Source organism: Stegostoma tigrinum, chromosome 11 (genome assembly GCF_030684315.1).
Source record: "Stegostoma tigrinum isolate sSteTig4 chromosome 11, sSteTig4.hap1, whole genome shotgun sequence".
Taxonomy (NCBI): Eukaryota; Metazoa; Chordata; class Chondrichthyes; order Orectolobiformes; family Stegostomatidae; genus Stegostoma; species Stegostoma tigrinum.
In genome coordinates this window covers 66,679,389-66,696,786 of record NC_081364.1, presented here as the reverse complement: position 1 = coordinate 66,696,786, position 17,398 = coordinate 66,679,389, and the positions used below count along the sequence as shown (strand labels likewise).

The 17,398-nt window shown below is 43.4% G+C and overlaps 1 protein-coding gene across 3 annotated transcripts in view; it reads right to left on the bottom strand.

The window, feature by feature from the left end:
• cacna2d2a (calcium channel, voltage-dependent, alpha 2/delta subunit 2a) overlaps window positions 1-17,398 on the bottom strand; it is an 815,854-nt gene that overhangs the window by 588,715 nt on the left and 209,741 nt on the right. For all 3 annotated transcript variants that reach the window (XM_048547478.2, XM_048547479.2, XM_048547480.2), the window contains exon 3: window positions 6,377-6,493. In XM_048547478.2, coding sequence (XP_048403435.1) covers window positions 6,377-6,493 — 117 coding nt within the window. The remainder of the gene's footprint in view (window positions 1-6,376; window positions 6,494-17,398) is intronic.

Sequence of the window (17,398 nt, the reverse complement as noted above, 5' to 3'; positions counted from 1 at the left end):
AAGTTAAGGGCTGTATAAAAATAAAAGAGAAGTATAACATAGCAAAGATGAGTGGGATGCCGGAGGACTGGCAAGCTTTTAAAGAGCAACAGCGTTTAACTAAAAAGGCAATACACAGAGCAAAAAATGAGCTATGAAGGAAAACTGGCCAAAAATATAAAGGAGGATAGTAAAAGCTTTTTTAGATATGTGAAAAGAAAAAAAATGGTTACGACTAAAATTGGGCCCTTGAAGTCAGAAATGGGCGAATTTATTATGGGGAACAAGGAAACAGCAGATGAGTTGAATAGGTACTTTGGATCTGTCTTCCCTAGGGAAGACACAAGCAATCTCCCAGATGCAGTAGTGGCTGAAGGACCGAGGGTAATGGACGAACTGAAGGGTATTTATATTAGGCAGGAAATGGTGTTGGATAGACTGTTAGGTCTGAAGGCTGATAAGTCCCCGGGACCTGATGGTCTGCATCCCAGGGTACTTAAGGAGGTGGCTCTAGAAATTGTGGACGCGCTGGTAATTATTTTCCAAGGTTCTATAGATTCAGGATCAGTTCCTGCGGATTGGAGGGTGGCAAATGTTGTCCCACTTTTCAAGAAAGGAGGGAGAGAGAAAACAGGAAATTACAGACCGGTTAGCCTGACGTCAGTGGTGCGAAAGATGCTGGAGTCAATTATAAAAGATGAAATTACGACTCATTTGGATAGCAGTAACAGAATAGGTCAGAGTCAGCATGGATTTACGAAGGGGAAATCGTGCTTGACTAATCTTCTGGAATTTTTTGAGGATGTGTCTATGAATATGGATAAGGGAAAGCCAGTGGATGTAGTGTACCTGGACTTTCGGAAAGCCTTTGATAAAGTCCCGCATAGGAGATTGCTGAACAAAATTAGGGCACATGGTATGGGGGCAAAATACTGAGTTGGATTGAAAATTGGCTGGCAGACAGGAAGCAAAGAGTCGTGATAAACGGATCCCTTTCGGAATGGCAGGCAGTGACCAGTGGGGTACCACAAGGTTCGGTGCTAGGGCCGCAGCTGTTTACGATATATATTAATGATATAGACGAAGGCATTAGAAGTAATATTAGCGAATTTGCTGATGACACTAAGTTGGGTGGCAGTGTGAAATGAGAGGAGGATGTTATTAGAATACAGGGTGACTTGGACAGGCTAGGTGAGTGGACAGATGCATGGCAGATGCAGTTTAATGTGGATAAATGTACGGTTATACACTTTGGTGGCAAGAACAGGAAGGCGGATTACTATCTCAATGGAGTCAAGTTAGGTAAAGGGGAAGCACAACGAGATCTAGGTGTTCTTGTACATCAGTCAATGAAAGCAAGCTTGCAGGTACAGCAGATAGTGAAGAAAGCTAATAGCATGCTGGCCTTCATCACAAGAGGAATTGAGTATAGGGGCAATGAGGTCCTTCTGCAGCTGTACAGGGCCCTGGTGAGACTGCACCTGGAGTATTGTGTGCAGTTTTGGTCTCCCAATTTGAGGAACGACATTCTTGCTATTGAGGGAGTGCAGCGTAGGTTCACAAGGTCAATTCCCGGAATGGCGGGACTATCATATGTTGAAAGATTGGAGCGACTGGGCTTGTATACTCTTGAGTTCAGAAGGATGACAGGGGATCTGATTGAGACGTATAAGATTATTAAGGGATTGGACACTCTGGAGGCAGGAAGCATATTTCCACTGATGGGTGAGTCCAGGACCAGAGGACACAGTTTAAAAATAAGGAGTAGGCCATTTAGAACAGAGTTGAGGAAAAACTGCTTCACCCAGAGAGTGGTGGATATATGGAATGCTCTGCCCCAGAAGGCAGTGGAGGCCAACTCTCTGGATGCTTTCAAGAAAGAGATAGATAGAGCTCTTAAAGATAGTGGAATCAAGGGTTATGGGGATAAGGCAAGAACAGGATACTGATTGTGGATGATCAGCCATGATCATAATGAATGGTGTGCTGGCTCGAAGGGCCAAATGGCCTACTCCAGCACCTATTGTCTATTGTCTATTGTCTATTGCATAGCATAATTACACCCAGAAAAAGAAGAAAGGATTGGCAGTCATTTTTAGAGTCAGGAAGTTCCACCAAAACCTTTACGGATGTAAATTTGTAATAATAATGGACCTCCAGCTTCTGCCAAGTTCATTTAAATATGACAAGGTAATGCATGCATAATTTCAGGCTGAATCTAGCAGTGGGCTAATACTAAGTGCATATAATTACAAGTTGGAACACTGTCTGGGACGTCAAGTAGCAAATAGGAATGCATTAAACTGCCTCCTGCTGGCTGAGGCACCATCAGCACTACTGCCACTGGAAGAGTAATCATTTTGAATTTTTGGACACACTACCAGTCACAGTTGACAATACCAATCTTTGAAAATAGAAAGATCTGGTCCTGGCAAACTGAAACAGCTCATGGTGATGGGAGAAACCAAACAGCTGTCACAACCAGAACTGAAACCTTTTTGGACCCAGAGAGACCAGATCACAGTAGAACGTTACGAGGAGCAAGAGTCGTTGTCCCAAGCAGAGGTCACTGCCAGATACTTGCTGAACTCCACCAGGTCCTGCAGGGATTTCCAATGTGAAAATGTCGGCGAAAAATTGTTGGTGGCCAGGATTGGACACAGACGTAGCTACATTGGTGAGGCAGTGCCCATAAGGAGAGAAATTACCACCAGCTGCTCCCCGCATGCACGGGAATGGCTGGGTAAACCCTGGACTCAGTTACATGTTGACTATGTAGGTCCTTTCATGGGCTCAATGTTCTTAGTCCACAAAAAGTGCCTGAATGTACATGAAATTCATTCGTCAAACATTGGGACAACAGTAGAAAAACTACATACATCTTTTGCAACACACAGATGCCTATAAATGTTGGTCACAGATAGTGGGCCATTGTTTACCAACAGGAAGTTTGAGTGTTCCCTAAAGTTGAATGGTGTTCGACATATAAGGACAATTCCATGCAATCCATCATTCAATGATATGGCAGAAAGAACATTCCAAACTTTGAAGGCAGGCTTAAAGAAATAGTCTACAGCTTCACTAAGCACCGGTTCCTATTAGATTATAGGGGCATTTACTTTTTAGAAAGACAGGAAAAAAGGAAAAGGAGGTATCAGTGTTGGCTAAAGAGGGAATTAACACAATAGTGAGAAAGAATATTAGCTCTGGTAAAATGGAATCTCTATGGATAGAGGTTAGAAACACCAAAGGGCAGAAAACAGTACTGGGGATTGTTGATTCCAAGACAAGGGTCCCAGATTCAATATAAAGGAAACTAGTGGCTAAGAGGTATAAACTAGCTCTGATAAATTGAGAAATGTTACTTAAAGGAATGTTGGTGAATATGCAATCACAAATATTTAAAAAAGACATGCAGGAAGTGCAATAGTTGTACATTATTGTCAGGCACAAAAATAAAACAGGAAGAGGTGCCTGACCATCACTAACAAGGGAAATTAGGATATCATTCGATCCCAGGAAGGGGCATACAAATTGGGCAAAATAAAAAGCAACAGATGTCAGAATTGGGAGTAGTTTAGATTTCACCAAGAAAGCACAAAGGAGCTGATCAAGAGGGGATTAGAGAATACATTTGTAAGCTTGTGGGGAACATACAAAAGCTGTAAAAGATTCTCCTGGAACATGAATAGCAAAGATTATTGAAGATAAATGTAACCTGTTACAATCAGAAGCAGGTAAGTTATAATTGAGAACCATACATATCTTGGTTCTGTCTTCATAAAGGAAGACACAAATAATGTCCGAAAAATGTTATGAGCAGAGGGAGGAACTGAAGTAAATCAGTGCTGGGGAAACTGATGGGATTAAAAGGTGCAAAGACCTAGATCGCAGAGTACTTAAGCAAACAGCCTTAGAAATAGTGGATGCATTAGAGGTATTCTTTCAAGACTTTGTAGAATCTGGAACTGTTTCTATGGACTGGAAGGTAGCTAATGTTAACTCACTATTTTAAGGAGGATGTAAAAAGAAACAGAGAATTACAGACCAGTTAGTTTGACATTGGCTTTGGGGAAAATGCTACATCCAAGTTTTAATAGCAGAGCATTCAGAAAACAGTGACAGGTTTGGACAGAGTCATCATGGATAAAGAAAAGGGAAACCATGTTTGACAAATTTACTGGAATTTTACAGAATGTAAATAGTAGAGCTGATAAGGGAAAACCAGTGAATGTGGTTAATTGAGGTCCCATGTAATAAATTAGTGAGTAAAATTAAAGCACATGGAATTGTGAGTATTGTAATGACACTAATGGACAACTGGCTAGCAGTCAGGAAACAAAGTGTAAGAATAAACTGGCAATTTTCCAAGTGACCACCAGTGACTAGTAGGGTACTGCTGAGATCAATGCTTGGTCTCCAAATGATGTAAACCACAGAAAGCTGTGTGGGAGGTTTAACTGTGAGGAGGATGCAGAAATCTTTGTGATTTGAATAAATTGAGTGAATGGGCAAAAACACGGCAGATGAAACATCGTGTGGATAAATGTGAGGTTGACCACTTCGGTGGCAAAAGCAGATCAGCAGGTTATCAGCTGAACAGCGACAGATTGAGAAAGGGAAGAAACAACAAAACCTGAGTGCACACCTGTTGCTGAAAGTAAACATGCTGGAACAGTAGGCAGTGAAAGTGGTCAATGGTAAACTGCCCTTCATAACATGAAGATTCAAGTACAGGAGCAGGGATGTCTTGCTGCAAGACCATGCCTGTAGTATTTTTTGCGGTTTTTATCTTTTTTTGAAGAGTAATGTTCTGGCTATGGATGGAGTGCAACAATGGCAGGACTGACCTATGAAGAGAGACTGGGTTGATTAGGGCTACATTCACTGGTATTTCAAACAATGAAGGGGGTTCTCATTGAAACTTATAAAATTCTAACAGGATTAAACAGAGTGAACTCAGAAATGTTAACTGAGCAGTCCAGACACAAAGGTCACAGTCTAAGGATACAGAGTGAGCCATTTAGGACAAGCAGTTGTGAGCTGTGGAATTCTCTGCCATAGAAAAAGGTTGAGGCCAAAACATTGGATGGTTTCAAGGAGTTAAGATATAGCTTTTAGTGCTAAAAGGATCAAACGGTATGAGGTGAAAGCAGGAACAGGGTAATAAGTAGGAAAATCAGCCACAAATCATACTGAATAGTGGAGTGGGCTCAAAAAGCCAAATGGCCTACTCCTCCTCCTCCTTTCTATAATTCCTTGAGTTACTTGTCTGACCTGAAGCACGTCAATGGAGCCCACATTTGCCAGTGTACGTAGAGGTAAGATTCATTGCATTGAATGTAGTGGCTACCATTAAACAGCTGGCTATCTCTCCAAGACCAAGACAAGGAACTGCCAGCTTAGGGAACCCTCACCCCTATTCCATTCTCATATGCTTAACCATAAATTGCTTTCTAAGAACCAATGGAAAGCCAATGCAGAAACTGATAGAAACAACCTGGCTCATTGTAATTTCTGCAAAATCCCTGCTAGAATTAAAGTGAGGGTTCATAAGACTCCAAGGGAAATTTCAGGACCACTGAGATTATCAGAAGGTGTTGGATACAGAAATAGAAGGTTTTCTAAAATCTGACTTTAAATCCTCAAAGAAGCTCCAAGCATTTTGAAATATCTTTCCTGTCCAGAAATACTTTATGCTTCAAATGAGTTTCCCCCACCCCAGAAAGATACAACCAGCTCCAAACAGAATCACACACCCCTAAATATTCAAGTTATCACAAGCATTCAGGTCAAGAAAATACAATCAGGACAAGGTGACAAGAGTGAAATAAATAATTAATATTTGCCCCACCAGATAATGGGAGATCAATAAGACCAGCAAGCATTTCATACCAAGGATATATCATTATTCATTTACACATACATCCAATAGTCTTTGATCATCATTATCAGTCACATCTGCATTTGAAAAGTAAGTATTCAAGGCAGTAACCAATGTGAGTTCATTTATATACCAGCAAAGAGAAATATGCTTCTGAACTGACAGGCATTCCAACCAATTAAAAAACTTCAAGCCTCTGAGGGGTTACTGGCTCCATTTTGTAGCGTATTAAAATAAAGAAAATTCTGAGTGATTCTAAAATGTGATCCTCAACAGGAGAATCGCTCAGAATTCACCACAAACCCAAAAGTCCATCATTTCCCAACCAGCCAACCAGAGGCTCTGAACTCAGAAAGTCACAGGTCAGCTGGATTGCCAACTCTCAAATTCACACAATATTCTCAAAATTCTAATTAATAAATGGAACAAGTTTTGTTGAAGCTGAAGAAGGTATTATTACATTCAGCATAGAACAGTACAGCACAGGAACGGGCCATTATCTGAAATCCTTACCTCCAGAGCTTCCACTTTCTTGTCTAAGAGCTTCTCGATATCACCCGCCACTCTTTCCACTAGTGTGGAGGCCATGTTCTCTTTGATATCAAATAGATGTTTATGATCATCATACAGCTGGTTGGAAGAAATGAATGAAGATAGTGAATCAAAAGAACGTTTTCAGAGACCAAGTCACAGACATTGACAAATAACACCAACAAGCAATAATGCAAACAGAACAAAGCTAGTAAACAAGAAAGAGCTGAGAAGTCAACCGACGGTACAAAAAAAAGAGTATAACAGCCCAGTCTCTACCACTCGTACAGTCAGAGGAACTTGCAGTGAAACAAAATACAGAACTGACGATTTGAGATCTTCAGCAGCTTAATCTTCTGCCTACAAGAGCTCAACTGAAGTTTCAATTGGAATTCAAGTACAAGAAGTGACTGATTGCAAGAACCTGATCTGATCAAGGATAGCAGAGTTCCGAAGAGAATTTTCAAGCTTATGACTACACAAAACAAAAAACAACTTTGAAAGATGGCAAACTCTTTGAATTACGGTAAGGAGGGAAATCAGGCAGAATTTTTTTTTGTAAGTGTAGAATAATCTCAAGCAAGGAAAAACTAGAAATGGACAGGAGAAACAAATGACAGTTCTCTACAGAGAAGGATTTAAAAAGCTCAGCAGTAAATATTGATCTATTTGAAAAAAAAGGTCCATTTGCCTTTTAAGTATTTGCATTTTCCTAAAATGTTAAGTATGATAAAATGCTGGGATGAATCACATGACCTATGACTATCACTAATTTCTTTTAAGCAAACCATAAAATTACTAACCTTGATGATTCAAAACTCATCTCTTTTTCCACTGTTAGTTATAGTTCCATGAATTTCTTTGCCATTCCCAGACAGTAGGAGATACATCAACAATTGCTGATGATACTTGTAGCTAGTCTTGCTTCTATTACACTATGAATAAAAGCAATTTGAAGCTGTCATGCATGGCGTTGAGAAGTAACAACATACAATATTTGAGTCTAAAAAGTTTGTAATGATGATTCAGGACCACATCATTGTATATGTGTAAAGGTGGATGTTCACCCATCACATCTGTGCTTTTTTTTATATTGGCTCGCAAGCAAACATCACCTTGATTTTAAAATTCTCATTCTCTTAGGGAATTTCAACTGAAAGGGAATGGCCCAGTGACATTATCACCATGCTACTAATCTAGAGACGCAAGTAATGTTCTGGGGACTCAGTTTCAAATCCCACCACGGCAAATGGCGAAACATGAATTCAACTTTGGGGCCCTCTTGGAGCACAGTGGTAGTTTTCCTGCCCCAGAACTGGGAGGCCCAGGTTCAAGTCACACCAGCTCAAAATGTGTGCAATAACATTTCTGAGCAGGTTGATTTAAAAAAAACAAGTAGTCCATTCAGCCTCATTACATGGGCGTGCTACATTAGTTAAAAAGATCATGGCTGATCTGGTGTTTCAACGTCACTTTTCCACCCGATTCTCAAATCCTTAATGACAAACTTGGAGTATAAAAATTTATTCATCTCAGACTTGAATATACTTCATCTATAGCCCTCTGAAGAGATATGATTCTAAAGATTCATAAACCTCCAACTGGTGAAATTCTTCCTCATGAGAGTCTGAAAATAGCTATACCCTTATTCAGAAAGTACATGCCCTGATTCTGGACTCACCAGCCTTGGGAAACAGTCTCTCAGTATTTACCTCATCAATTCCTTTCTGTATCGTGCTTGTCTCAATAAAATTACACGTTATTCTTCTAAACTCCAGAAGACAGGCCATTTCACTCAATCTCTCATACAACCCAAAACACAATCGAACAACAGCTCCCTTGTAAGTACATCTTTCCTTGGACATAGAGACCAAAAATTATTCGTATAGGATAAGTAGGTAACAGAAGAAGCCCAATCTGGAGAAGTGTATGGTGAAACAAAGAACAAAGAGATACAGTATAAAATAAAAGATACCACTCTAAGGGAATGGTGATACCTGGATGCGTAATCGAAGATTGGATGCGTAATCGAAGATTGCAGGACAAGTGGAGGGAGCTGTTAATAGAACATAGAACATAGAACATAGAACAGTACAGCACAGAACAGGCCCTTCAGCCCACAATGTTGTGCCAACCATTGATCCTCATGTATGCACCCTCAAATTTCTGTGACCATATACATGTCCAGCAGTCTCTTAAATGACCCCAATGACCTTGCTTCCACAACTGCTGCTGGCAACGCATTCCATGCTCTCACAACTCTCTGCGTAAAGAACCTGCCTCTGACATCCCCTCTATACTTTCCACCAACCAGCTTAAAACTATGACCCCTCGTGCTAGCCATTTCTGCCCTGGGAAATAGTCTCTGGCTATCAACTCTATCTATGCCTCTCATTATCTTGTATACCTCAATTAGGTCACCTCTCCTCCTCCTTTTCTCCAATGAAAAGAGACCGAGCTCAGTCAACCTCTCTTCATAAGATAAGCCCTCCAGTCCAGGCAGCATCCTGGTAAACCTCCTCTGAACCCTCTCCAAAGCTTCCACATCTTTCCTATAATAGGGCGCCCAGAACTGGACGCAGTATTCCAAGTGCGGTCTAACCAAAGTTTTATAGAGCTGCAACAAGATCTCACGACTCTTAAACTCAATCCCCCTGTTAATGAAAGCCAAAACACCATATGCTTTCTTAACAACCCTGTCCACTTGGGTGGCCATTTTAAGGGATCTATGTATCTGCACACCAAGTTCCCTCTGTTCCTCCACGCTGCCAAGAATCCTATCCTTAATCCTGTACTCAGCTTTCAAATTCGACCTTCCAAAATGCATCACCTCGCATTTCTCCAGGTTGAACTCCATCTGCCACCTCTCAGCCCATCTCTGCATCCTGTCAATGTCCCGCTGCAGCCTACAACAGCCCTCTACACTGTCAACGACACCTCCGACCTTTGTGTCGTCTGCAAACTTGCTGACCCATCCTTCAATCCCCTCGTCCAAGTCATTAATAAAAATTACAAACAGTAGAGGCCCAAGGACAGAGCCCTGTGGAACTCCACTCACCACTGACTTCCAGGCAGAATATTTTCCTTCTACTACCACTCGCTGTCTTCTGTTGGCCAGCCAATTCTGTATCCAAGCAGCTAAGTTCCCCTGTATCCCATTCCTCCTGACCTTCTGAATGAGCCTACCATGGGGAACCTTATCAAATGCCTTACTGAAGTCCATATACACCACATCCACAGCTCGACCCTCATCAACTTTTCTAGTCACATCCTCAAAAAACTCAATAAGGTTTGTAAGGCATGACCTACCCCTCACAAAGCCGTGTTGACTGTATTTGATCAAGCCATGCTCTTCCAGATGGTCATAAATCTTATCCCTCAGAATCCTTTCTAACACCTTGCAGACGACAGACGTGAGACTTACTGGTCTATAATTGCCGGGGATTTCCCTATTTCCTTTCTTGAAGAGAGGAATTACATTTGCCTCTCTCCAGTCCTCAGGTACGACTCCAGTGGAGAGCGAGGATGCAAAGATCTTCGCAAGTGGCGAAGCAATTGCATTTCTCGCTTCCCAAAGCAGCCGAGGACAAATCTGATCCGGGCCTGGCGACTTGTCAATCTTAATGTTTGACAAAATTTTCAGCACATCAGCTTCGTCTATCTCTATCCATTCCAGCATGCACACCTGCTCCTCAAAGGTTTCATTCACTACAAAGTTCGTTTCTTTCGTAAAGACAGAAGCAAAAAACTCATTTAGGGCTTCCCCTACCTCCTCAGGCTCCACACACAAGTTCCCTATGCTATCCCTGATCGGCCCTACTCTTTCTTTGACCATTCTCTTATTCCTCACGTAAGTGTAAAATGCCTTTGTGTTTTCCCGGATTCCTTCTGCCAAGCCTTTCTCGTGCCCCCTCCTGGCTCTCCTCAGACCATTTTTGAGCTCCTTCCTTGCCTGCATGTAATCCTCTCTAGCTGAACTTGACCCTAGCTTCCTCCACCTTATGTAAGCTACCTTCTTCCTTTTCACTAGAAGCTCCACCGCTCTCGTCATCCAAGGTTCCCTAATCTTACCCCTTCTTGCCTGTCTCAGAGGGACATATTTACTCATCACTCCCAACAACTGTTCCTTAAACCGTCTCCACATGTCGATAGTTCCCTTACCATGGAACAACTGCTCCCAGTCCATGCTTCCTAACTCATGTCTAATCGCATCATAGTTTCCTCTTCCCCAATTAAATATCCTCCCATTCTGCCTAATCCTCTCCTTCTCTAGTTGTGTGGAACCGCAGGAGATGGGTACAGATATCAAACAAGTATTTTGCATCAGTGTTTACAGTGGATAAGGATTTGGAAGATATAGAACATGGGGAAATAAGTAGCAATATCTTGAAAAGAGTCCATGTTACAGCAGTGGTGCAGCTGGATGGCTTAAAACAGATAAAGCCAGATGAATCCACAGGACTTGATCAGGTGTACCCTTGAACTCTGTAGGAAGTTAGGGAAGTGATTGCTGGGTCCCTTGCTGAGATATCTGTACCATCGGCAGCCACAAGTAAGGTGCCAGAAGACTGGAGCTTGTGGCACCATGATTTAAGAAAGATGGTAAGGAAAAGCCAGGGATCTATAGTCTGACATCAGTGGTGGGCAATTCTTTAGAGGGAATCCTGCAGGACAGGATTTATATGTATTTGGAAAGGCAAAGGAAAAGATTAGGGATACTCAACATGGATCTGTGCATGGGAACTCATGCCTCACTATCTTAATTGAGTTTTTTGAAGATATAACAAAGGATTGCTGAGGGCAGTGTGGTGGATGTGATCTGTATGGACTTCAGTAAGGCGTTCAACAAAGTTCCTCATTGTAGATTGGTTAGCAAGGTTAGATCATATGGAATACAGGGAGAACCAGTCGTTTGAATACAGAACCGGCACAAAGATAGAAGGCAGAGGGTGGTGACGGAGCATTGTTTTTCAGACTAGAAATCTGTGACAAGAGGTGTGCCACAAGGATCGGTGCTGGGTCAACTGCTTTCCATTATTTATATAAACGAATTGGATGTGAACGCTGGAGGTGTGGTTAGTAAGTTTGCCGATGACATCAAAATTGGAAATACAGCAGACAGTGAAGGTTACCTCAGAATACAGTAGGATCTTGATCAGATGAGACAATGGGCCAAGGAGTGGCAGTTGGAATTTAATTTAGATAAATGTGTGGTGCTGCATTTTGAAGACGGAATCAGGGAAGGGCTTATACACTTAATGGTAAGGTCTTGGGGGTGTTGCTGAACAAAGAGACCTTGGAGCGCAGGTTCATAGATCCTTGAAAGTGCAGTCATTGATTGATAGGATAGTGAAGAAGGCATTTCTTGCCTTTATTGGTCAGTGCATTGAATATATGAGTTGGGAAGTCATGTTGCAACTGTACAGGACCTTGGTTTGACCACTTTTGGAATACTGTGTACAGTTCTGGTGTCTGTGCTATAGAAGACTATTGTGAAACTTGAAAGGGTTCAGAAAAGATTTACAAAGACGTTGCCAGGGTTGGACGACTGAGCTATAGGGAGAGGCTCGATTGGCTGGGACTATTTTCCCTGAAGCATCGGAGGCTGACGGGTGACCTTATCGAAGTTTATAAAATCATGAGGGGTAATGGAGAGGGTAAAAGACAAATTTCTTTTTTTTATCTCGGGATGGGGGTGTACAAAACTAGAGGCACAGATTTAAGGTGAGAGGAAAAAGGATCTAAGGGGCAACATTTTCACACAGAGAGTGGTGCATAAATGGATTGAGCTGCCAAAGGAAGTTGGAGGCTAGTACAATTACAACAATTAACAAGCATCTGGATGGGTATATGACTAGGAAGGGTTTGGAGGGATATCGACCAAATGCTGGCAAGTGGGGCTAGATTTATTTAAGATATATGACCTGCATGGGCGAGTTTGACTGAAGGGTCTGTTTGCTTGCTGTAGAGCTCTATGTCTCTATGACTCTAAACAATTCTAGGGTTTACTAGTAATAGATTACAAGAGCAGTTGTGTTAAATCTTTATACAATCTTTATAAAACGCTAGTCAGATCTCAGCTAGAGTATGGTACTGTACTTGACAATGGAGAGAGTTTGTAAGAGGTTTACAGGAATGGTTCTAGTTATGAAAATACATTGGGGAAGTTAGGACTCAGAGAGGAGACAGCTAAGAGGAGAAATGATTGAAGATTTCAAAAATAAGAGAAAAGTCTGAACAGAGTACACAGGGAGAAACTGATCACATTTTTTGACAGATCAAGAATGAAAGGACCAGGTCTAAGATGATTTGCAAAAGAATTAAATAGGATGCAAGAAAAAAGCCAGTTCACACAGGAGTCATTCAGTTCTGGAATGCACCATCTTGGAAGTGTGGTAGACAGCTTCAATAAAGGCACTAAGAGAACATTCAATGATTATTTAAGTACAAAAAATATGCAGAGTTATGGAAAAGGTTAGGAGAATAATACTCAGTCATGATACTCATTCAGAGAGCAGGTGCAAACATGATAGGCTGAATGGCATTCCCCACTGTAACAATTCTGTGATTCTAAGTAGTCTCATCAAAGTCCTGTACAATTGCAGCAAAGCTTCTTTAGTCTTGCACTTTAACCATGTTGCAATAAAGACCTAAACATCATTTGCCTTCTTGATTTGCTCACTTATGTTAACCTTTCTTATTTTATGTTCAAGGGCACTTTTATAAAACCATATCCACCTTGCCTAATCATATTATGATTTTGTAAGTGTGCTGTTACCACTTGGTTATCAATGGATTCCAAAATTTTTCTAAGGGCTGATGCCAGGTTAATGAACACGGAATTCCCTATTTTCTTCACTAGCAGTGTTAAATTTTTAATCTTGCAATGTTTGTTATTGCAATAATGTCCTTTAAAGAAGGAAATCTGCTGGACTTGACTGGTGTGGCCTAAATGTGGCATCAAACCAGCAGGAATGTGGTTAACTCTTAACTGCCCTCTTGACAATTAAGGCTGGACAATTAAATGCTGGCCTAGCTAGCTTATCCATAAACAAATAAAAAAAATCCAAATTAATCATTATAGAGAGGGAACATCCACCACTACTTGCAAGTCCCTCAATGAACATTGCGAAATGCTCATATCAAGTGCTCTTCTGTTTCAGTCATTCCCGTGTCAGTAGCCATCTCATCAAGCATAAGTTTCTCCTTCCTGGAGCCATTCTGTTATAAGGATAAAAATTAGTTTGGAAGAAGCTGGGACTGATCTCCTTGGACAGAACGAGGCCAAGAAGAGATTTAAAAGAGGTTTTCATAATCTTGAAGTGGCTATATAGTGTAGGTAGGGAGAAGCTGTTCCCACCGGCAAAAGAATGGAAGAATGAGACGGCATGGATTAAAAGAGATGTACAGACAAAGCAAGGGCAACATAAATTTATTCACACAGCAAGTAATTAGAGTATGGAATACACTGTCTGGAAACGTGGAGGAGGCAGGTTTAACTGAGGCATTCAAGGAGAACAATGAATGAGTATTTGGGTAGAAATGATGCACATGCTTATGGAGAGAAGGTAGGGGATTGGCACTAGGTAAGGGAACTGGTGCAGGCATATTGGGTTGTAACCTTTACAGTATCCACTGCCTCCAACAATTTCTCGATATCACGCTAGATGAAATGGTTTGACTAATGATGGTATATATGATGCTGAGAACCTTACAAAGTAGATAGATAGGCCATTCACAAAGTACTGTTGGAAGATCATTGCAAATGCTTCAGATTGGGTTTCCCCTATCACTGAAGGTGGGAATATTGTAGAATCTTTTCTTCCAGTTAGTTGTTCATTGTGGCAAGACAACACAGCTTTGAACTGATTCGTGATTATGCGATCGCTTGGCTTTATCTGCTCCCTGATGCTTTTGCTGCTTAGCATGTGTGGTAGATTTACAAAAGTGGAACCTCAATTTTAAATATGCCCTGGTGGTGCTCCTGACATGCTCGCCTACACGATTCATTGAGGTAGGTTTGATCTCCTGACGTAATGATACATTATGATCTTACTTAAAGTCATTGCACTTAATAATATTTTAGAAACATTAAGCAGGAGTAGACCTTCAGCCTGCTGAGTCTGCCTACTTTTCACGACAACTGATCAAACACTTCAATGCCTTTGACCCACCTCATTCCCATAATCCTGTACCACCACTGGTAACCAGATCTAGCAATCTCTACCTTAAACATATTCAAAGAATGAGTTTCCAACTGTTCCTCTGTGACACTCTGAGTAAATACATTGTCATCTCAAACCGAAGTGGCATCTGCCTTATTTTTAAATTGTGCCCCGAAGTTCTAAAATCCTCAACCCTGGGAAATGTGTTGCTTGCATCTACGCTGTCCATTCCTATAAGTCTTCTGCAGTTTAAATTAGACCTCTCATTCTTTGAAATTCGAGAGAATATTTTGACCAATCTCTCTTTATAGGATAGGCCCACTAGCCCAGGAACAAGTCTGATGGATATTTGTTGTACTACCTCTAGTAATATCTTTCCTGAGATGAAGAGACCAAAACTGTATATAGTACTCCAACTGTAGGCTAACTAAGATCCTACACAACTGAAGTTACACATCACAGCTTATCCGCCGCCTTCACCTCCACACCTACTTCTTCAACCGGGAACCTAACTCTCCCTCCACTGACCCCTTCACCCGCTTCCAACACAAGTCCTCCTCCTGGACACCACCCCCAGGCCTCCTACCTTCCCTCGACCTCTTCATCTCTAACTGCCGTCGAGACATTAACCGCCTCAACCTCTCCACCACTCTCACCCACTCCAACCTCTCCCCTGCAGAACAGGCAGCCCTCCACTCCAACCCCAACCTCACCATCAAACCTGCAGACAAGGGCGGCGCAGTTGTAGTATGGCGCACTGACCTCTACATCGCCGAGGCCAAACGCCAACTCTCCGACAACACCTCCTTCCGCCCCCTCGATCATGACCCCACACCCGAGCACCAAACCATCAGCTCCAACACCATTCATGACCTCATCACCTCAGGGGACCTCCCACCCACAGCCTCCAACCTCATTGTTCCCCAACCCCGCACTACCTGTTTCTGTCTCCTTCCCAAAATCCACAAACCTGCCTGCCCTGGTCAACCCATTGTCTCAGCCTGTTCCTGCCCCACCAAACTCATCTCCACCTATCTGGACTCCATTTTCTCCCCTTTGGTCCAGGAACTCCCTACCTACATCCGTGACACCACCCACACCCTCCACCTCCTCCAGGACTTCCAATTCCATGGCCCCCAACACCTCATTTTCACCCTGGACGTCCAGTCCCTATACACCTGTATTCCGCATGCAGATGGCCTCAAGGCCCTCCGCTTCTTCCTGTCCCGCAGGCCCGACCAGTCCCCCTCCACCGGCACCCTCATCCGCCTAGCTGAACTCGTCCTCACACTCAACAACTTCTCTTTCGATTCCTCCCACTTCCTACAGACTAAGTGGGTGGCCATGGGCACCCACATGGGCCCCAGCTATGCCTGCCTCTTTGTAGGTTACGTGGAACAGTCCCTCTTCCGCATCTACACAGGCCCCAAACCCCACCTCTTCCTCCGTTACATTGATGACTGTATGGGCGCCGCCTCTTGCTCCCCAGAGGAGCTCGAACAGTTCATCCACTTCACCAACACCTTCCACCCCAAACTTCAGTTCACCTGGGCCATCTCCAGCACATCCCTCACCTTCCTGGACCTCTCAGTCTCCATCCCAGGCAACCAGCTTGTAACTGATGTCCATTTCAAGCCCACCGACTCCCACCGCTATCTAGAATACACCTCCTCCCACCCACCCTCCTGCAAAAATTCCATCCCCTATTCCCAATTCCTCCGCCTCCGCCGCATCTGCTCCCACGATGAGGCATTCCACTCCCGCACATCCCAGATGTCCAGGTTCTTCAAGGACCGCAACTTTCACCCCACAGTGGTCGAGAACGCCCTTGACCGCCTCTCCCGCAACACATCCCTCACACCCCGCCCCCGCCACAACCGCCCCAAGAGGATCCCCCTCGTTCTCACACACCACCCCACCAACCTCCGGATACAACGCATCATCCTCCTACACTTGCGCCATCTACAATCCGACCCCACCACCCAAGACATTTTTCCATCCCCACCCTTGTCTGCTTTCCGGAGAGACCACTCTCTCCGTGACTCCTTTATTTGCTCCACACTGCCCTCCAACCCACCACACCCGGCACCTTCCCCTGCAACCGCAGGAAATGCTACACTTGCCGCCACACCTCCTCCCTCACCCCTATCCCAGGCCCCAAGATGACTTTCCATTTTAAGCAGAGGTTCACCTGCACATCTGCCAATGTGGTATACTGCATCCACTGTACCCGCTGTGGCTTCGTCTACATTGGGGAAACCAAGCGGAGGCTTGGGGACCGCTTTGCAGAACACCTCCGCTCGGTTCGCAATAAACAACTGCACCTCCCAGTCGCAAACCATTTCCACTCCCCCTCCCATTCTTTAGAATGACATGTCCATCATGGGCCTCCTGCAGCGCCACAAAGATGCCACCCGAAGGTTGCAGGAACAGCAACTCATATTCCGCTTGGGAATGCTGCAGCCCAATGGTATCAATGTGGACTTCACCAGCTTCAAAATCTCCCCTTCCCCCACCGCATCCCAAAACCAGCCCAGCTCTTCCCCTCCACCCACTGCATCCCAAAACCAGTCCAGCTTGTCTCTGCCTCCCTAACCTGTTCTTCTTCTCACCCATCCCTTCCTCCCACCCCAAGCCGCACCTCCATCTCCTACCTACTAACCTCATCCCGACTCCTTGACCTGTCCGTCTTCCCTGGACTGACCTATCCCCTCCCTACCTCCTCACCTATACTCTCCTCTCCACCTATCTTCTTTTCTCTCCATCTTCGGACTGCCTCCCCCTCTCTCCCTATTTATTGCAGAACCCTCACCCCATCCCCCTCTCTGATGAAGGGTCT